This window comes from Calonectris borealis, unplaced genomic scaffold, assembly GCF_964195595.1.
Source record: "Calonectris borealis unplaced genomic scaffold, bCalBor7.hap1.2 HAP1_SCAFFOLD_219, whole genome shotgun sequence".
Taxonomy (NCBI): Eukaryota; Metazoa; Chordata; class Aves; order Procellariiformes; family Procellariidae; genus Calonectris; species Calonectris borealis.
In genome coordinates this window covers 12,518-31,183 of record NW_027441604.1, presented here as the reverse complement: position 1 = coordinate 31,183, position 18,666 = coordinate 12,518, and the positions used below count along the sequence as shown (strand labels likewise).

Below are 18,666 nucleotides of genomic sequence, written 5' to 3'. Positions count from 1 at the left end.
TCCCCAATGTCCCCAATGTCCCCAATGTCCCCCATGTCCCCCATGTCCCCAATGTCCCCCCGTGTCCCCAATGTCCCCCAATGTCCCCCATGTCCCCCCACGTCCCCCCATGTCCCCCATGTCCCCCATGTCCCCCATGTCCCCAATGTCCCCCCATGTCCCCCCATGTCCCCCATGTCCCCCAATGTCCCCAATGTCCCCCATGTCCCCCAATGTCCCCAATGTCCCCATGTCCCCCAATGTCCCCAATGTCCCCCAATGTCCCCAATGTCCCCCATGTCCCCCAATGTCCCCAATGTCCCCATGTCCCCATGTCCCCCAATGTCCCCAATGTCCCCCAATGTCCCCAATGTCCCCCCGTGTCCCCAATGTCCCCCCACGTCCCCCCATGTCCCCCATGTCCCCAATGTCCCCAATGTCCCCATGTCCCCGATGTCCCCGATGTCCCCCATGTCCCCCAATGTCCCCAATGTCCCCATGTCCCCATGTCCCCATGTCCCCAATGTCCCCCATGTCCCCAATGTCCCCATGTCCCCCATGTCCCTATGTCCCCCATGTCCCCAATGTCCCCAATGTCCCCATGTCCCCATGTCCCCAATGTCCCCAATGTCCCCCATGTCCCCCATGTCCCCATGTCCCCAATGTCCCCAATGTCCCCAATGTCCCCAATGTCCCCCATGTCCCCATGTCCCCCATGTCCCCATGTCCCCATGTCCCCCATGCCCCCCATGTCCCCAATGTCCCCATGTCCCCGATGTCCCCGATGTCCCCCCAGGTGGCAGCTCCGAGGACGAGTCCCCCCGCCCGGCCCCGCCCTCCCCCCCCGCCCGCCCCCACCTGCGCTTTGAGATCAGCAGCGAGGACGGGCTCAGCGTCACCGCGGACACCATCGACGGTGACAGGGGGGGGACCCGGGGGGACCCGGGGGGGACCCGGGGACAGGGGGGACATGGGGGGACATGGGGGGACATTGGGGGATGGGGGGACATTGGGGACGTTGGGGACATGGGGGACATGGGGGACATGGGGGACATTGGGGACATTGGGGGGACATGGGGGGACAGGGGGGACATTGGGGACATGGGGGGACATTGGGGACATGGGGGGACATGGGGGGACATTGGGGACATGGGGGACATTGGGGACATGGGGACATGGGGGGACATGGGGGGACATTGGGGACATGGGGGACATTGGGGACATTGGGGACATGGGGGGACATTGGGGACATGGGGGACATTGGGGACATTGGGGACATTGGGGACATGGGGACATGGGGGGATGGGGGGACATTGGGGACATGGGGGGACAGGGGGGGACATTGGGGACATTGGGGACATGGGGGGATGGGGGGACATTGGGGACATGGGGGGACAGGGGGGGACATTGGGGACATGGGGGACATTGGGGACATGGGGGGACATGGGGGGACATGGGGGACATTGGGGACATTGGGGACATGGGGGGACATGGGGGACATGGGGGGACATTGGGGACATTGGGGGGATGGGGGGACATTGGGGACATGGGGGGACAGGGGGGACATTGGGGACGTTGGGGACCCGGGGGCCCCGCCCGCGGGTGACCCCTCCCCCAGGCGCCTGGGGCGCCGTCATCGAGAAGGTGCAGGAGGCTCGCGCCCACGCCCGGCTCAGGCACCTCAGCTTCGCCGGTGAGCGGGGGGCACCCATGGGTGCCCCCACCCCTGGGTGCCCCCCCCGACCCCTGGGTGCCCCCCCAAACCCCTGGGTGCCCCCCCGACCCCTGGGTGCCCCCCCCAAACCCCTGGGTGCCCCCCCCGACCCCTGGGTGCCCCCCCAAACCCCTGGGTGCCCCCCCGACCCCTGGGTGCCCCCCCCAAACCCCTGGGTGCCGCCCCCGACCCCTGGGTGACCCCCCGGACCCCTGGGTGCCCCCCCCAAACCTATGGGTGCCCCCCCATGGGTGCCCCCCAAACCCTTGGGTGCTCCCCCAGACCCCTGGGTGATCCCCCAGCCCCGGGGGTCCCATGGGTGCCCCCCACCCAGGCACGAGCGGGCTGCGGCTGCTGGGTTTGGGGGGGCTATGGGTGGCTATAGGAGCCCATGGGTGTCTATAGGGTGCCATGGGTGTCTATAGGGTGCCATGGGGGGCTATAGGGGCTATAGGGGGTCACGGGGTGGGGCTGCGGGGACGGGTGCTGGGTGCCCGGCCCCGGGGGTCCCATGGGTGCCCCCCACCCAGGCATGGGCAGGGGGTGGCTCCTGGGTTTGGGGGGCTATGGGTGTCTATAGGGTGCCATGGATGGCTATAGGGGGTCACGGGGTGGGGCTGCGGGGACGGGTGCTGGGTGCCCGGCCCCGGGGGTCCCATGGGTGCCCCCCACCCAGGCATGAGCGGGGGGTGGCTCCTGGGTTTGGGGGGCTCTGGGTGGCTGTGGGTGTCTATAGGGTGCCATGGGGGGCTATAGGGGGTCACGGGGTGGGGCTGCGGGGATGGGTGCTGGGTGCCCGGCCCCGGGGGTCCCATGGGTGCCCCCCACCCAGGCACGAGCTGGGGGTGGCTCCTGGGTTTGGGGGGGCTCTGGGTGGCTGTGGGTGGCTATAAGAGCCCATGGGTGGCTATAGGGTGCCATGGGGGGCTATAGGGGGTCACGGGGTGGGGCTACGGGGCTGGGTGCTGGGTGCCCGGCCCCGGGGGTCCCATGGGTGCCCCCCACCCAGGCATGGGCGGGGGGTGGCTCCTGGGTTTGGGGGGCTCTGGGTGGCTGTGGGTGTCTATAGGGTGCCATGGGGGGCTATAGGGGGTCACGGGGTGGGGCTGCGGGGATGGGTGCTGGGTGCCCGGCCCCGGGGGTCCCATGGGTGCCCCCCACCCAGGCATGGGCGGGCTGCGGCTCCTGAGTTTGGGGGGGCTATAGGAGCCCATGGGTGGCTATAGGGTGCCATGGGTGGCTATAGGGGCTATAGGGGGCTACGGGGTGGGGCTGCGGGGATGGGTGCTGGGTGCCCGGCCCCGGGGGTCCCATGGGTGCCCCCCACCCAGGCACGAGCTGGGGGTGGCTCCTGGGTTTGGGGGGGCTATGGGTGGCTGTGGGTGGCTATAAGAGCCCATGGGTGGCTATAGGGTGCCATGGGGGGCTATAGGGGGTCACGGGGTGGGGCTACGGGGACGGGTGCTGGGTGCCTGGCCCCGGGGGTCCCATGGGTGCCCCCCACCCAGGCATGGGCGGGCTGCGGCTCCTGAGTTTGGGGGGGCTATAGGAGCCCATGGGTGGCTATAGGGTACCATGGGTGGCTATAGGGGCTATAGGGGGCTACGGGGTGGGGCTGCGGGGATGGGTGCTGGGTGCCCGGCCCCGGGGGTCCCATGGGTGCCCCCCACCCAGGCATGGGCGGGGGGTGGCTCCTGGGTTTGGGGGGCTCTGGGTGGCTGTGGGTGGCTATAAGAGCCCATGGGTGGCTATAGGGTGCCCTGGGGGGCTATAGGGGGTCACGGGGTGGGGCTGCGGGGACGGGTGCTGGGTGCCCAGCCCCGGGGGTCCCATGGGTGCCCCCCACCCAGGCACGAGCTGGGGGTGGCTCCTGGGTTTGGGGGGCTATGGGTGGCTGTGGGTGGCTATAGGAGCCCATGGGTGGCTATAGGGTGCCATGGGGGGCTATAGGGGGTCACGGGGTGGGGCTGCGGGGACGGGTGCTGGGTGCCCGGCCCCGGGGGTCCCATGGGTGCCCCCCACCCAGGCATGGGTGGGCTGCGGCTCCTGAGTTTGGGGGGGCTATAGGAGCCCATGGGTGGCTATAGGGTGCCATGGGGGGCTATAGGGGGTCACGGGGTGGGGCTACGGGGATGGGTGCTGGGTGCCCGGCCCCGGGGGTCCCATGGGTGCCCCCCACCCGGGCATGGGCGGGCTGCGGCTGCTGAGTTTGGGGGGGCTATGGGTGGCTATAAGAGCCCATGGGGGGCTATAGGGGCTATAGGGGGTCACGGGGTGGGGCTGCGGGGACGGGTGCTGGGTGCCCGGCCCCGGGGGTCCCATGGGTGCCCCCCACCCAGGCATGAGCGGGCTGCGGCTGCTGGGGATGCAGCACGACGCCGTCATCTTCCTGGTGGAGCAGCTGCCGGGGGCGGGGGCCTGTGGGCGCTACCGCTTCCGCTACCACCCGCGCCGGGACCCCCCCCACCCACCCCCCCGCAACCCCTCCGGCTGCGCCCGCGCCGAGCTCTACCTACGGTGGGTGCTGTCCCCCAACCCCTTCCCCGGGCCGGTTGGGGTGGTTGGGACCTTCTCCAGGGCACCCGTGGGTGCTGGTGGTCTTCCATGGGGTGGTTGGGTGCTTCTATGGGGCACCTGTGGGTGCTGGTGGTCTTCCATGGGGTGGTTGGGTGCTTCTACGGGGCACCCATGGGTGCTGGTGGTCTTCCATGGGGTGGTTGGGTGCTTCTACGGGGCACCCATGGGTGCTGGTGGTCTTCCATGGGGTGGTTGGGTGCTTCTCCAGGGCACCCATGGGTGCTGGTGGTCTTCCATGGGGTGGTTGGGTGCTTCTACGGGGCACCCGTGGGTGCTGGTGGTCTTCCATGGGGTGGTTGGGTGCTTCTACGGGGCACCCATGGGTGCTGGTGGTCCTCCATGGGGTGGTTGGGTTCTTCTATGGGGCACCCGTGGGTGCTGGTGGTCTTCCATGGGGTGGTTGGGTGCTTCTATGGGGCACCCGTGGGTGCTGGTGGTCTTCCATGGGGTGGTTGGGTTCTTCTACGGGGCACCCGTGGGTGCTGGTGGTCCTCCATGGGGTGGTTGGGTTCTTCTATGGGGCACCCATGGGTGCTGGTGGTCCTCCATGGGGTGGTTGGGTTCTTCTATGGGGTACCCATGGGTGCTGGTGGTCCTCCATGGGGTGGTTGGGTGCTTCTACGGGGCACCCGTGGGTGCTGGTGGTCTTCCATGGGGTGGTTGGGTGCTTCTACGGGGCACCCATGGGTGCTGGTGGTCCTCCATGGGGTGGTTGGGTGCTTCTACGGGGCACCCGTGGGTGCTGGTGGTCTTCCATGGGGTGGTTGGGTGCTTCTACGGGGCACCCGTGGGTGCTGGTGGTCTTCCACGGGGTGGTTGGGTGCTTCTACGGGGCACCCATGGGTGCTGGTGGTCTTCCACGGGGTGTTTGGGTGCTTCTACGGGGCACCCATGGGTGCTGTTGGTCCTCCATGGGGTGGTTGGGTTCTTCTATGGGGCACCCATGGGTGCTGGTGGTCCTCCATGGGGTGGTTGGGTTCTTCTACGGGGCACCCGTGGGTGCTGGTGGTCTTCCATGGGGTGGTTGGGTGCTTCTACGGGGCACCCGTGGGTGCTGGTGGTCTTCCATGGGGTGGTTGGGTTCTTCTACAGGGCACCCATGGGTGCTGGTGGTCCTCCATGGGGTGGTTGGGTTCTTCTATGGGGCACCCATGGGTGCTGGTGGTCCTCCATGGGGTGGTTGGGTTCTTCTACGGGGCACCCATGGGTGCTGGTGGTCTTCCACGGGGTGGTTGGGACCTTCTCCAGGGTGGTTGTGAGGTTCTACGGGGCACCCATGGGTGCTGGTGGTCTTCCACGGGGTGGTTGGGACCTTCTCCAGGGTGGTTGTGAGGTTCTACGGGGCACCCATGGGTGCTGGTGGTCTTCCATGGGGTGGTTGGGTTCTTCTGCAGGGCACCCATGGGTGCTGGTGGTCTTCCACGGGGTGGTTGGGTGCTTCTACGGGGCACCCATGGGTGCTGTTGGTCCTCCATGGGGTGGTTGGGTTCTTCTATGGGGCACCCATGGGTGCTGTTGGTCCTCCATGGGGTGGTTGGGTTCCTCTGCAGGGCACCCGTGGGTGCTGGTGGTGCTCCAGGGTGGTTGGGTTCTTCTTCAGGGCACCCATGGGTGCTGGTGGTCTTCCACGGGGTGGTTGGGATCTTCTCCAGGGTGGTTGTGAGGTTCTATAGGGGCACCCTTGGGTGCTGGTGGTCTTCACCAAGGTGGTTGGGTTGTTCTTCAGGGCACCCATGGGTGCTGGTGGTCCTCCAGGGTGGTTGGGTTGTTCTTCAGGGCACCCGTGGGTGCTGGTGGTCCTCCACGGGGTGGTTGGGTTCTTCGATGGGGCACCCATGGGTGCTGGTGGTGCTCCCCAGGGTGGTTGGGACCTTCTCCAAGGTGGTTGTGAGGTTCTGCGGGGCACCCATGGGTGCTGTTGGTCTTCCACGGGGTGTTTGGGTGCTTCTACGGGGCACCCATGGGTGCTGCTGGTCCTCCACAGGGTGGTTGGGTGCTTCTACGGGGCACCCATGGGTGCTGGTGATGCTCCAGGGTGGTTGGGTTCTTCTTCAGGGCACCCATGGGTGCTGCTGGTCTTCACCAAGGTGGTTGGGTTCTTCTATGGGGCACCCATGGGTGCTGCTGGTCCTCCACGGGGTGGTTGTGTCCTTCTCCAGGACCACCCATGGGCCCTGCACCCCCCCCCCCCAACTTCATCCCACCCATAGCTGTCCCCACAGCATTGGCTGGCGCCCGTGGGTGGGTGGGGGGGGGTGGGGAGCACCCATGGGTGGGTGGGCACCCATGACCCCCCCTCCCCTCCCCCGCAGGAAGTGCACCTTCGACATGTTCAGCTTCCTGGCGTCCCAGCACCGCACCCTCCCCCAGGGCCCCCCCCCCCGCGACGAGGAGGAGGACGAGGTGCAGCTGAAGCCCACCCGGTGAGTCCCGCACCCATGGGTGCCCCCCCAAACCCCCCTGCCTCCCCCCCCCCCCTTAAACCCCTCTGGGTGCTCCCAAAAACCCTTGGGTGCCTCCAAACTCCGGCCCCACCTTGGGTCCCTTGTGGGGGGGGGGGTTGCCTGGGTCCCCTGGTTTGGGGGTGGGGTGGGACTTTTTGGGGTGCCCCCGGTGGGGGGAGGGGCTGGTGGGTGCCCGGGTGTCGCCCTGACCCCCACCCAGCCGTGCCACCAGCCTGGAGCTGCCCATGGCCATGCGCTTCCGCCACCTGAAGAGGACCGCCAAGGAGGCCGTCGGCGTCTACCGGTGAGGTCATCGCGGCACCCCGACACCCCGGCACCCCGGCACCCTGGCACCCCGCCCCCGTGGCACCCATGTTTGGGGTCACCTTTCCGTGGCGTCGCCCGTCTTTGGCGTCGTTTGTCTTTGGGGGGAGCTTTGGGGTCACCTCAAGGTGGGGGGCACCTAAGGCTGGGGTCATCTTAACCTTGGGGGCACCCAACGGTGGGGGCACCCATCTTTGGTGGCACCTCAACCTTGGTGGCACCCAACCCTGGGGGCACCCATCTTTGGTGTCACCTCAACCTGGTGTCACCCAACCCTGGGGGCACCCATCTTTGGTGTCACCTCAAGCTGGTGTCACCCAACCCTGGGGGCACCCCACCCTGGGGGCACCTCAAGCTGGTGTCACCCAACCCTGGTGTCACCCAACCCTGGTGTCACCCATTTTTGGGGTCACCTCAACCCAGTGTCACCCAACCCTGCTGTCACCCAACCCTGGGGGCACCCAACCCTGGTGTCACCCGTCTTTGATGTCACCTCAAGCTGGGGTCACCCAACCCTGGTATCACCCATCTTTGGTGTCACCTCAACCCTGGGGGCACCCAACCCTGGGGGCACCCATCTTTGGTGTCACCCAACCCTGGGGGCACCCAACCCTGGTGTCACCCATCTTTGGTGTCATCCAACCCTGGGGGCACCCAACCCTGGGGGCACCCATCTTTGGTGTCACCTCAACCTGGTGTCACCCATCTTTGGTGTCACCCATCTTTGGTGTCACCCAACCCTGGTGTCACCCAACCCTGGTGTCACCCATCTTTGGTGTCACCCCACCCTGGGGGCACCTCAAGCTGGTGTCACCCAACCCTGGTGTCACCCATCTTCGGTGTCACCTCAAGCTGGGGTCCCCCAACCCTGGTGTCACCCGTCTTTGGTGTCACCCAACCCTGGTGTCACCCATTTTTGGGGTCACCTCAACCTGGTGTCCCCCAACCCTGGTGTCACCCATCTTTGGTGTCACCCATCTTTGGTGTCACCCAACCCTGGGGGCACCCAACCCTGGTGTCACCCATCTTTGGTGTCACCCATCTTTGGTGTCACCCAACCCTGGGGGCACCCAACCCTGGTGTCACCCATCTTTGGTGTCACCCAACCCTGGGGGCACCCAACCCTGGGGGCACCCATCTTTGGTGTCACCCAACCCTGGGGGCACCCCACCCTGGGGGCACCTCAACCTGGTGTCACCCAACCCTGGTGTCACCCATTTTTGGGGTCACCTCAACCCAGTGTCACCCAACCCTGCTGTCACCCAACCCTGGGGGCACCCAACCCTGGTGTCACCCGTCTTTGATGTCACCTCAAGCTGGTGTCACCCAACCCTGGTATCACCCATCTTTGGTGTCACCCAACCCTGGGGGCACCCAACCCTGGGGGCACCCATCTTTGGTGTCACCCAACCCTGCTGTCACCCAACCCTGGGGTCACCTCAACCTGGTGTCACCCAACCCTGGTGTCACCCATCTTTGGTGTCACCCATCTTTGGTGTCACCCAACCCTGGGGGCACCCAACCCTGGGGTCACCCAACCCTGGTGTCCCCCAACCCTGGTGTCACCCGTCTTTGGTGTCACCCCACCCTGGTGTCACCCATTTTTGGGGTCACCTCAACTTGGTGTCACCCAACCCTGGTGTCACCCATCTTTGGTGTCACCCAACCCTGGTGTCACCCAACCCTGGGGTCACCTCAAGCTGGTGTCACCTAACCCTGGTGTCACCCATCTTTGGTGTCACCCATCTTTGGTGTCACCCAACCCTGGGGGCACCCAACCCTGGGGTCACCCAACCCTGGTGTCCCCCAACCCTGGTGTCACCCGTCTTTGGTGTCACCCCACCCTGGTGTCACCCATTTTTGGGGTCACCTCAACTTGGTGTCACCCAACCCTGGTGTCACCCATCTTTGGTGTCACCCAACCCTGGTGTCACCCAACCCTGGGGTCACCTCAACCTGGTGTCACCTAACCCTGGTGTCACCCATCTTTGGTGTCACCCATCTTTGGTGTCACCCAACCCTGGGGTCACCTCAAGCTGGTGTCACCCAACCCTGGTGTCACCCATCTTTGGTGTCACCTCAAGCTGGGGTCACCCAACGCTGGTGTCACCCAACTCTGGGGTCCCCCAACCCTGGTGTCACCCGTCTTTGGTGTCACCCAACCCTGGTGTCACCCATTTTTGGGGTCACCTCAACCTGGTGTCACCCAACCCTGGGGGCACCCAACCCTGGGGTCACCTTTCCTTGGTGTCACCCATCTTTGGTGTCACCCCACCCCGGTGTCACCCAACCCTGGGGTCACCCCTCCTTGGTGTCCCCCCACCCTGATGTCCCCCCGATGTCCCCATCCCCAGGAGGGTCCCCGTCCCCATGGCCCCCAGCACCCACCCAAGGGTGCTGGGGGGGGGTCCCTGAGGGGGCGTCATTGGGTGCTGGGGGTGTCAATGGGTGCTGGGGGGGTCAATGGGTTTTGGGGGGGTCATTGGGTGCTGGGGGGGTCATTGGGTTTTGGGGGGATCATTGGGTGCTGGGGGGGTCATTGGGTGCTGGGGGGGGTCAATGGGTGCTGGGGGGGCTCAATGGGTTTTGGGGGGATCGTTGGGTGCTGGGAGGGTCATTGGGTGCTGGGGGGGGTCAATGGGTTTTGGGGGGGGTCATTGGGTGCTGGGGGGGTCATTGGGTGCTGGGGGTGTCAATGGGTGCTGGGGGGGTCATTGGGTGCTGGGGGGGGTCAATGGGTGCTGGGGGGGTCATTGGGTGCTGGGGGGGGTCATTGGGTGTTGGGGGGGGTCACTTGGTGCTGGGGGGATCATTGGGTGGTGGTGGGGTCAGTGGGTGCTGGGGGGGCTCAATGGGTTTTGGGGGGGTCAGTGGGTGCTGGGGGGCTCAATGGGTTTTGGGGGGGTCATTGGGTGCTGGGGGGGGTCATTGGGTGCTGGGGGAGTCATTGGGTTTTGGGGGGGGTCAATGGGTGCTGGGGGGCTCAATGGGTTTGGGGGGGGGTCATTGGGTGCTGGGAGGGTGAGTGGCTGCTGGGAGGACTCGGTGGGTGTTGAGGGTCCCGGGAGGGGGGGGGGTTGTCCCAGTTTTGGGGTGACCCCTTTGTCCCCTCCCCCCCCCTCCCCCCCCCAGCTCGGCCATCCATGGGCGGGGCCTGTTCTGCAAGCGCAACATCGAGGCGGGGGAGATGGTGATCGAGTACTCGGGGATCGTCGTGCGCTCGGTGCTGACCGACAAGCGGGAGAAGTTCTACGACAGCAAGGTGGGACCTTGGGGACCTTGGGGGGACCTTGGGGGGACCTTGGGGACATGTTGGGGGCACCCAGGGCCACCCTGGGGACATGGAGACACCGTAGGGACGTGGGGTGAGATCCTCTTGGTGGTCACCAGCGAGTGGGAGAGGTTCTACGATGGCAAGGTGGGACCTTGGGGACCTTGGGGACACCTTGGGGACATCTTGGGGACACCCTGGGGGCACCCAGGGCCACCCTGGGGACATGGAGACACCATAGGGACGTGGGGTGAGATCCTCTTGGTGGTCACCAGCGAGCGGGAGAAGTTCTAGGACGGCAAGGTGGGACCTTGGGGACCTTGGGGACACCTTGGGGGGACCTTGGGGACACCCTGGGGGCACCCAGGGCCACCCTGGGGACATGGAGACACCGTAGGGACGTGGGGTGAGATCCTCTTGGTGGTCACCAGCGAGTGGGAGAGGTTCTACGATGGCAAGGTGGGACCTTGGGGACCTTGGGGACACCTTGGGGACATCTTGGGGACACCCTGGGGGCACCCAGGGCCACCCTGGGGACATGGAGACACCATAGGGACGTGGGGTGAGATCCTCTTGGTGGTCACCAGCGAGCGGGAGAAGTTCTAGGACGGCAAGGTGGGACCTTGGGGACACCTTGGGGACCTTGGGGACCTTGGGGACACCCTGGGGGCACCCAGGGTAACCCTGGGGACATGGAGACACCATAGGGACGTGGGGTGAGATCCTCTTGGTGGTCACCAGCGAGCGGGAGAAGTTCTAGGACAGCAAGGTGGGACCTTGGGGACCTTGGGGACACCTTGGGGGGACCTTGGGGACATGTTGGGGGCACCCAGGGCCACCCTGGGGACATGGAGACACCGTAGGGACGTGGGGTGAGATCCTCTTGGTGGTCACCAGCGAGCGGGAGAAGTTCTAGGACAGCAAGGTGGGACCTTGGGACCTTGGGGACACCTTGGGGGGACCTTGGGGACCTTGGGGACACCTTGGGGGCACCCAGGGCCACCCTGGGGACATGGAGACACCATAGGGACGTGGGGTGAGATCCTCTTGGTGGTCACCAGCGAGCGGGAGAAGTTCTAGGACGGCAAGGTGGGACCTTGGGGACCTTGGGGACATCTTGGGGACGTCTTGGGGACATCTTGGGGACACCCAGGGCCACCCTGGGGACATGGAGACACCATAGGGACGTGGGGTGAGATCCTCTTGGTGGTCACCAGCGAGCGGGAGAAGTTCTAGGACAGCAAGGTGGGACCTTGGGGACCTTGGGGACACCTAGGGGGGACCTTGGGGACATCTTGGGGGCACCCAGGGCCACCCTGGGGACATGGAGCCACCATAGGGACGTGGGGTGAGATCCTCTTGGTGGTCACCAGCGAGCGGGAGAAGTTCTAGGACAGCAAGGTGGGACCTTGGGGACCTTGGGGACACCTTGGGGACACCTTGGGGACATCTTGGGGGCACCCAGGGCCACCCTGGGGACATGGAGCCACCATAGGGACGTGGGGTGAGATCCTCTTGGTGGTCACCAGCGAGCGGGAGAAGTTCTAGGACAGCAAGGTGGGACCTTGGGGACCTTGGGGACACCTTGGGGGGACCTTGGGGACACCCTGGGGGCACCCAGGGCCACCCTGGGGACATGGAGACACCGTAGGGACGTGGGGTGAGATCCTCTTGGTGGTCACCAGCGAGTGGGAGAGGTTCTACGATGGCAAGGTGGGACCTTGGGGACCTTGGGGACACCTTGGGGACATCTTGGGGACACCCTGGGGGCACCCAGGGCCACCCTGGGGACATGGAGACACCATAGGGACGTGGAGTGAGATCCTCTTGGTGGTCACCAGCGAGTGGGAGAGGTTCTACGATGGCAAGGTGGGACCTTGGGGACCTTGGGGACACCTTGGGGACATCTTGGGGACACCCTGGGGGCACCCAGGGCCACCCTGGGGACATGGAGACACCATAGGGACGTGGGGTGAGATCCTCTTGGTGGTCACCAGCGAGCGGGAGAAGTTCTAGGACGGCAAGGTGGGACCTTGGGGACACCTTGGGGACCTTGGGGACCTTGGGGACACCCTGGGGGCACCCAGGGTAACCCTGGGGACATGGAGACACCATAGGGACGTGGGGTGAGATCCTCTTGGTGGTCACCAGCGAGCGGGAGAAGTTCTAGGACAGCAAGGTGGGACCTTGGGGACCTTGGGGACATCTTGGGGACGTCTTGGGGACATCTTGGGGACACCCAGGGCCACCCTGGGGACATGGAGACACCATAGGGACGTGGGGTGAGATCCTCTTGGTGGTCACCAGTGAGTGGGAGAGGTTCCACGATGGCAAGGTGGGACCTTGGGGACCTTGGGGACACCTTGGGGACACCTTGGGGACACCCTGGGGGCACCCAGGGCCACCCTGGGGACATGGAGACACCATAGGGACGTGGGGTGAGATCCTCTTGGTGGTCACCAGTGAGCGGGAGAAGTTCTAGGACAGCAAGGTGGGACCTTGGGGACCTTGGGGGGACCTTGGGGGGACCTTGGGGACACCTTGGGGGCACCCAGGGCCACCCTGGGGACATGGAGACACCGTAGGGACGTGGGGTGAGATCCTCTTGGTGGTCACCAGCGAGCGGGAGAAGTTCTAGGACAGCAAGGTGGGACCTTGGGACCTTGGGGACCTTGGGGACACCTTGGGGGGACCTTGGGGCCACCCAGGGCCACCCTGGGGACATGGAGACACCATAGGGACGTGGGGTGAGATCCTCTTGGTGGTCACCAGCGAGCGGGAGAAGTTCTAGGACAGCAAGGTGGGACCTTGGGGACCTTGGGGTCACCTTGGGGACACCTTGGGGGCACCCAGGGCCACCCTGGGGACATGGAGACACCATAGGGACGTGGGGTGAGATCCTCTTGGTGGTCACCAGCGAGCGGGAGAAGTTCTAGGACAGCAAGGTGGGACCTTGGGGACCTTGGGGACATCTTGGGGACGTCTTGGGGACATCTTGGGGACACCCAGGGCCACCCTGGGGACATGGAGACACCATAGGGACGTGGGGTGAGATCCTCTTGGTGGTCACCAGTGAGTGGGAGAGGTTCCACGATGGCAAGGTGGGACCTTGGGGACCTTGGGGACACCTTGGGGACACCTTGGGGACACCCTGGGGGCACCCAGGGCCACCCTGGGGACATGGAGACACCATAGGGACGTGGGGTGAGATCCTCTTGGTGGTCACCAGTGAGCGGGAGAAGTTCTAGGACAGCAAGGTGGGACCTTGGGGACCTTGGGGGGACCTTGGGGGGACCTTGGGGACACCTTGGGGGCACCCAGGGCCACCCTGGGGACATGGAGACACCGTAGGGACGTGGGGTGAGATCCTCTTGGTGGTCACCAGCGAGTGAGAGAGGTTCCCCACCCCTCGATGGTGTCCCCACCCCTTCATGATGTCACTTGCCGATATCCCCGCCCCTTCATGGTGTCCCCACCCCTTGCTGATGTCACTTGACGATGTCCCCGCCCCTTCATGATGGCCCCACCCCCCGATGATGTCCCTTGACGACGTCCCCGCCCCTTCCTGGTGTCCCCACCCCCCCGGTGATCTCCCCACCCCTCCATGATGTCCCTTGACGATGTCCCCACCCCTTGACGATGTCACTTGATGATGTCACTTGACGATGTCCTCACCCCTCGATGGTGTCCCCGCCCCTTCATGATGTCCCTTGACGGTGTCCCCGCCCCTTCCTGGTGTCCCCACCCCCTGGTGATCTCCCCACCCCTCCATGATGTCCCTTGACGATATCCCCACGCCTTGACGATGTCACTTGACGATGTCCCCACCCCTTGCTGATGTCACTTGACGATGTCCCCGCCCCTTCATGATGGCCCCACCCCCCGATGATGTCCCTTGACGACGTCCCCGCCCCTTCCTGGTGTCCCCACCCCCCCCCCCACTGACCTCCCCACCCCCCCGTTGATCTCCCCACCCCTCCATGATGTCCCTTGACGATGTCCCCACCCCTTGACGATGTCACTTGACGATGTCACTTGACGATGTCCTCACCCCTCGATGGTGTCCCCACCCCCCGATAATGTCCCTTGACGATGTCCCCGTCCCTTCCTGGTGTCCCCACCCCCCCGGTGATCTCCCCACCCCTCCATGATGTCCCTTGACGATGTCCCCGCCCCTTGACGATGTCCCTTGACGATGTCCCCACCCCTTGCTGATGTCACTTGACGATGTCCCCGCCCCTTCATGATGGCCCCACCCCCCGATGATGTCCCTTGACGACGTCCCCGCCCCTTCCTGGTGTCCCCACCCCCCTCCACTGATCTCCCCACCCCCCCGGTGATCTCCCCACCCCTCCATGATGTCCCTTGACGATGTCCCCACCCCTTGACGATGTCACTTGACGATGTCACTTGACGATGTCCTCACCCCTCGATGGTGTCCCCGCCCCTTCATGATGTCCCTTGACGGTGTCCCCGCCCCTTCCTGGTGTCCCCACCCCCCCGGTGATCTCCCCACCCCTCCATGATGTCCCTTGACGATGTCCCCACCCCCTGGTGATGTCCCCACCCCCTGGTGATGTCCCTCGATGGTGTCCCCCCCCCTTGACGATGTCACTTGACGATGTCCCCACCCTTAATGATCTCCCCACCCCTCCATGATCTCCCCACCCCTCCATGATCTCCCCACCCCTCCATGATGTCCCTTGACGATGTCCCCGCCCACCCCCCCCCACCCCCACCTCTAACCCCGCCCCCTCGCGCAGGGCATCGGCTGCTACATGTTCCGCATCGACGACGCCGAGGTGGTGGACGCCACCATGCACGGCAGCGCCGCCCGCTTCATCAACCACTCCTGCGAGCCCAACTGCTACTCCCGGGTCATCCAGGTGGAGGGGCACAAGCGCATCGTCATCTTCGCCCTGCGCCGCATCCTGCGCGGGGAGGAGCTCACCTACGACTACAAGTTCCCCATCGAGGAACCGGCCGCCAAACTCCCCTGCAACTGCGGCGCCAAGAGGTGCCGGAGGTTTTTGAACTGAATAGGAGCACCTATGGGTGCTGGGGGGAGAGTGGTGGATGGGGGGAGGAGAAATGGAGGTGTTATGAAGTCTTGGAGATGCCTACAACCAACATCGAGCACCCAATGGTCATGGGGAGCGGCTGGAGTGGGGATTTGGAGGTGGTTCTGAAGTCCTTGAGATGCCTACAACCAACATCGAGCACCCAACCGTCATGAGGAGCGGCTGGAGTGGGGATTTGGAGGTGGTTCTGAAGTCCTGGAGATGCCTACAAGCAACGTGGAGCACCCAGAGGTCATGGGGAGCTGGTGGAGAGGGGACTTGGAGGTGTTTTGAAGTCTTGGAGATGCCTACAACCAACATCGAGCACCCAACCGTCATGGGGAGCGGCTGGAGTGGGGATTTGGAGGTGGTTCTGAAGTCCTTGAGATGCCTACAACCAACATGGAGCACCCAGAGGTCATGGGGAGCTGGTGGAGAGGGGACTTGGAGGTGTTTTGAAGTCCTTGAGATGCCTACAACCAACGTGGAGTGAGAAAATCTCATGGGGAGCTGGTGGAGAGGAGAGATGGAGGTGGTTCTGAAGTCCTGGAGATGCCTACAACCAACGTGGAGCACCCAGAGGTCATGGGGAGCTGGTGGAGTGGGGATTTGGAGGTGTTTTGAAGTCCTGGAGATGCCTACAACCAACATCGAGCACCCAATGGTCACGGGGAGCTGCTGGAGTGGGGATTTGGAGGCGGTTCTGAAGTCCTTGAGATGCCTACAACCAACGTGGAGTGAAAAAATCTCATGGGGAGCTGGTGGAGAGGGGACTTGGAGGTGTTTTGAAGTCTTGGAGATGCCTACAACCAACATCGAGCACCCAACCTTCATGGGGAGCTGGTGGAGAGGAGAGATGGAGGCGGTTCTGAAGTCCTTGAGATAGCTACAACCAACTGGGAGCACCCAACAGCCATGGGGAGCTGGTGGAGAGGGGACTTGGAGGTGTTTTGAAGTCTTGGAGATGCCTACAACCAACATCGAGCACCCAATGGTCACGGGGAGCTGCTGGAGAGGGGATTTGGAGGTGGTTCTGAAGTCCTGGAGATGCCTACAACCAACGTGGAGTGAGAAAATCTCATGGGGAGCTGGTGGAGAGGAGAGATGGAGGTGGTTCTGAAGTCCTGGAGATGCCTACAACCAACATCGAGCACCCAACCGTCATGGGGAGCGGCTGGAGTGGGGATTTGGAGGTGGTTCTGAAGTCCTGGAGATGCCTACAACCAACGTGGAGCACCCAGAGGTCATGGGGAGCTGGTGGAGAGGGGACTTGGAGGTGTTTTGAAGTCTTGGAGATGCCTACAACCAACATCGAGCACCCAATGGTCACGGGGAGCTGCTGGAGTGGGGATTTGGAGGTGGTTCTGAAGTCCTGGAGATGCCTACAACCAACATGGAGCACCCAGAGGTCATGGGGAGCTGGTGGAGAGGGGACTTGGAGGTGTTTTGAAGTCTTGGAGATGCCTACAACCAACATCGAGCACCCAATGGTCATGGGGAGCTGCTGGAGTGGGGATTTGGAGGTGGTTCTGAAGTCCTGGAGATGCCTACAACCAACATGGAGCACCCAGAGGTCATGGGGAGCTGGTGGAGAGGGGACTTGGAGGTGTTCTGAAGTCCTTGAGATGCCTACAACCAACGTGGAGTGAGAAAATCTCATGGGGAGCTGGTGGAGAGGGGACTTGGAGGTGTTTTGAAGTCTTGGAGATGCCTACAACCAACATCAAGCACCCAACCGTCATGGGGAGCAGCTGGAGTGGGGATTTGGAGGTGGTTCTGAAGTCCTGGAGATGCCTACAAGCAACGTGGAGCACCCAGAGGTCATGGGGAGCTGGTGGAGAGGGGACTTGGAGGTGTTTTGAAGTCTTGGAGATGCCTACAACCAACATCGAGCACCCAATGGTCACGGGGAGCTGCTGGAGTGGGGATTTGGAGGTGTTTTGAAGTCCTTGAGATGCCTACAACCAACGTGGAGCACCCAGAGGTCATGGGGAGCGGCTGGAGTGGGGATTTGGAGGTGTTTTGAAGTCCTGAGATGCCTACAACCAACGTGGAGTGAGAAAATCTCATGGGGAGCTGGTGGAGAGGAGAGATGGAGGTGGTTCTGAAGTCCTTGAGATGCCTACAACCAACGTCGAGCACCCAACCGTCATGGGGAGCTGCTGGAGAGGGGATTTGGAGGTGGTTCTGAAGTCCTTGAGATGCCTACAACCAACGTCGAGCACCCAACCGTCATGGGGAGCGGCTGGAGTAGGGATTTGGAGGTGTTTTGAAGTCCTTGAGATGTCTACAACCAACATAGAGCACCCAATGGTCATGGGGAGCTGCTGGAGTGGGGATTTGGAGGTGGTTCTGAAGTCCTGGAGATGCCTACAACCAACGTGGAGCACCCAACCGTCATGGGGAGCAGCTGGAGTGGGGATTTGGAGGTGGTTCTGAAGTCCTTGAGATGCCTACAACCAACATCGAGCACCCAACGGTCATGGGGAGCGGCTGGAGTGGGGATTTGGAGGTGGTTCTGAAGTCCTGGAGATGCCTACAACCAACATCGAGCACCCAGAGGTCATGGGGAGCTGGTGGAGAGGGGATTTGGAGGTGTTTTGAAGTCCTTGAGATGCCTACAACCAACGTGGAGCACCCAACCATCATGAAGAGCTGCTGGAGAGACGACCTGGAAGCCCTGGAGATGCCTTCAGGCAACTGGGAGGGACCAACGGGTGAACCCAACACCTACGACTACAAGTTCCCCATCGAGGAACCGGCCGCCAAACTCCCCTGCAACTGCGGCGCCAAGAGGTGCCGGAGGTTTCTGAACTGATAGGAGCACCCATGGGTGCTGAGGGGAAGGGTGGTGGATGGGGGGAGGAGAAATGGAGGTGTTTTGAAGTCCTGGAGATGCCTTCAACCAACTGGGAGCACCCAATGGTGATGGGGAGCTACTGGAGAGGCGAACTGGAAGTTCTGGAGATGCCTACAGGCAACTTTGGGTGCTGGGGAGCACCCATCAGTCATAGGGTGCTGCTGGGGAGGTGACCTGGAGGTGTTCATGGAGGTCCTGGAGATGTCTCCCAGCACCCACGGCTACTTCTGTGTCACCCGTGGGTGCTGCCGGGTCACCCACGGGTGCCCCACGGCAGCTGGAGGCATCTCCAGGACTTCCAGGTCCCCTCCCCAGCAGCACCCCACGGCTGGTGGGTGCTCCCCAGCACCCACGGGTGACATGGAGATGCCTCCAGCCGCCGTGGGGCAGCCGTGGGTGACCCAGCAGCACCCACGGGTGACCGGGCAGCACCCACG

General features: G+C 64.0%; 1 protein-coding gene across 1 annotated transcript in view; it reads left to right on the top strand.

Annotated features, from left to right (window-relative positions):
• The window catches only part of LOC142077330 (histone-lysine N-methyltransferase 2B-like), a gene marked incomplete at its 5' end in the record, with an annotated part of 58,797 nt that extends 40,373 nt beyond the window's left edge, over nt 1-18,424 (top strand). The window contains 7 exons of the mRNA XM_075139398.1: nt 776-895; nt 1,598-1,672; nt 4,033-4,210; nt 6,583-6,693; nt 6,935-7,018; nt 10,171-10,300; nt 15,073-18,424. Of these exons, the coding sequence (XP_074995499.1) occupies nt 776-895; nt 1,598-1,672; nt 4,033-4,210; nt 6,583-6,693; nt 6,935-7,018; nt 10,171-10,300; nt 15,073-15,348 (974 nt within the window). The remainder of the gene's footprint in view (nt 1-775; nt 896-1,597; nt 1,673-4,032; nt 4,211-6,582; nt 6,694-6,934; nt 7,019-10,170; nt 10,301-15,072) is intronic.
• Between the last annotated feature and the right edge of the window lie 242 nt (nt 18,425-18,666).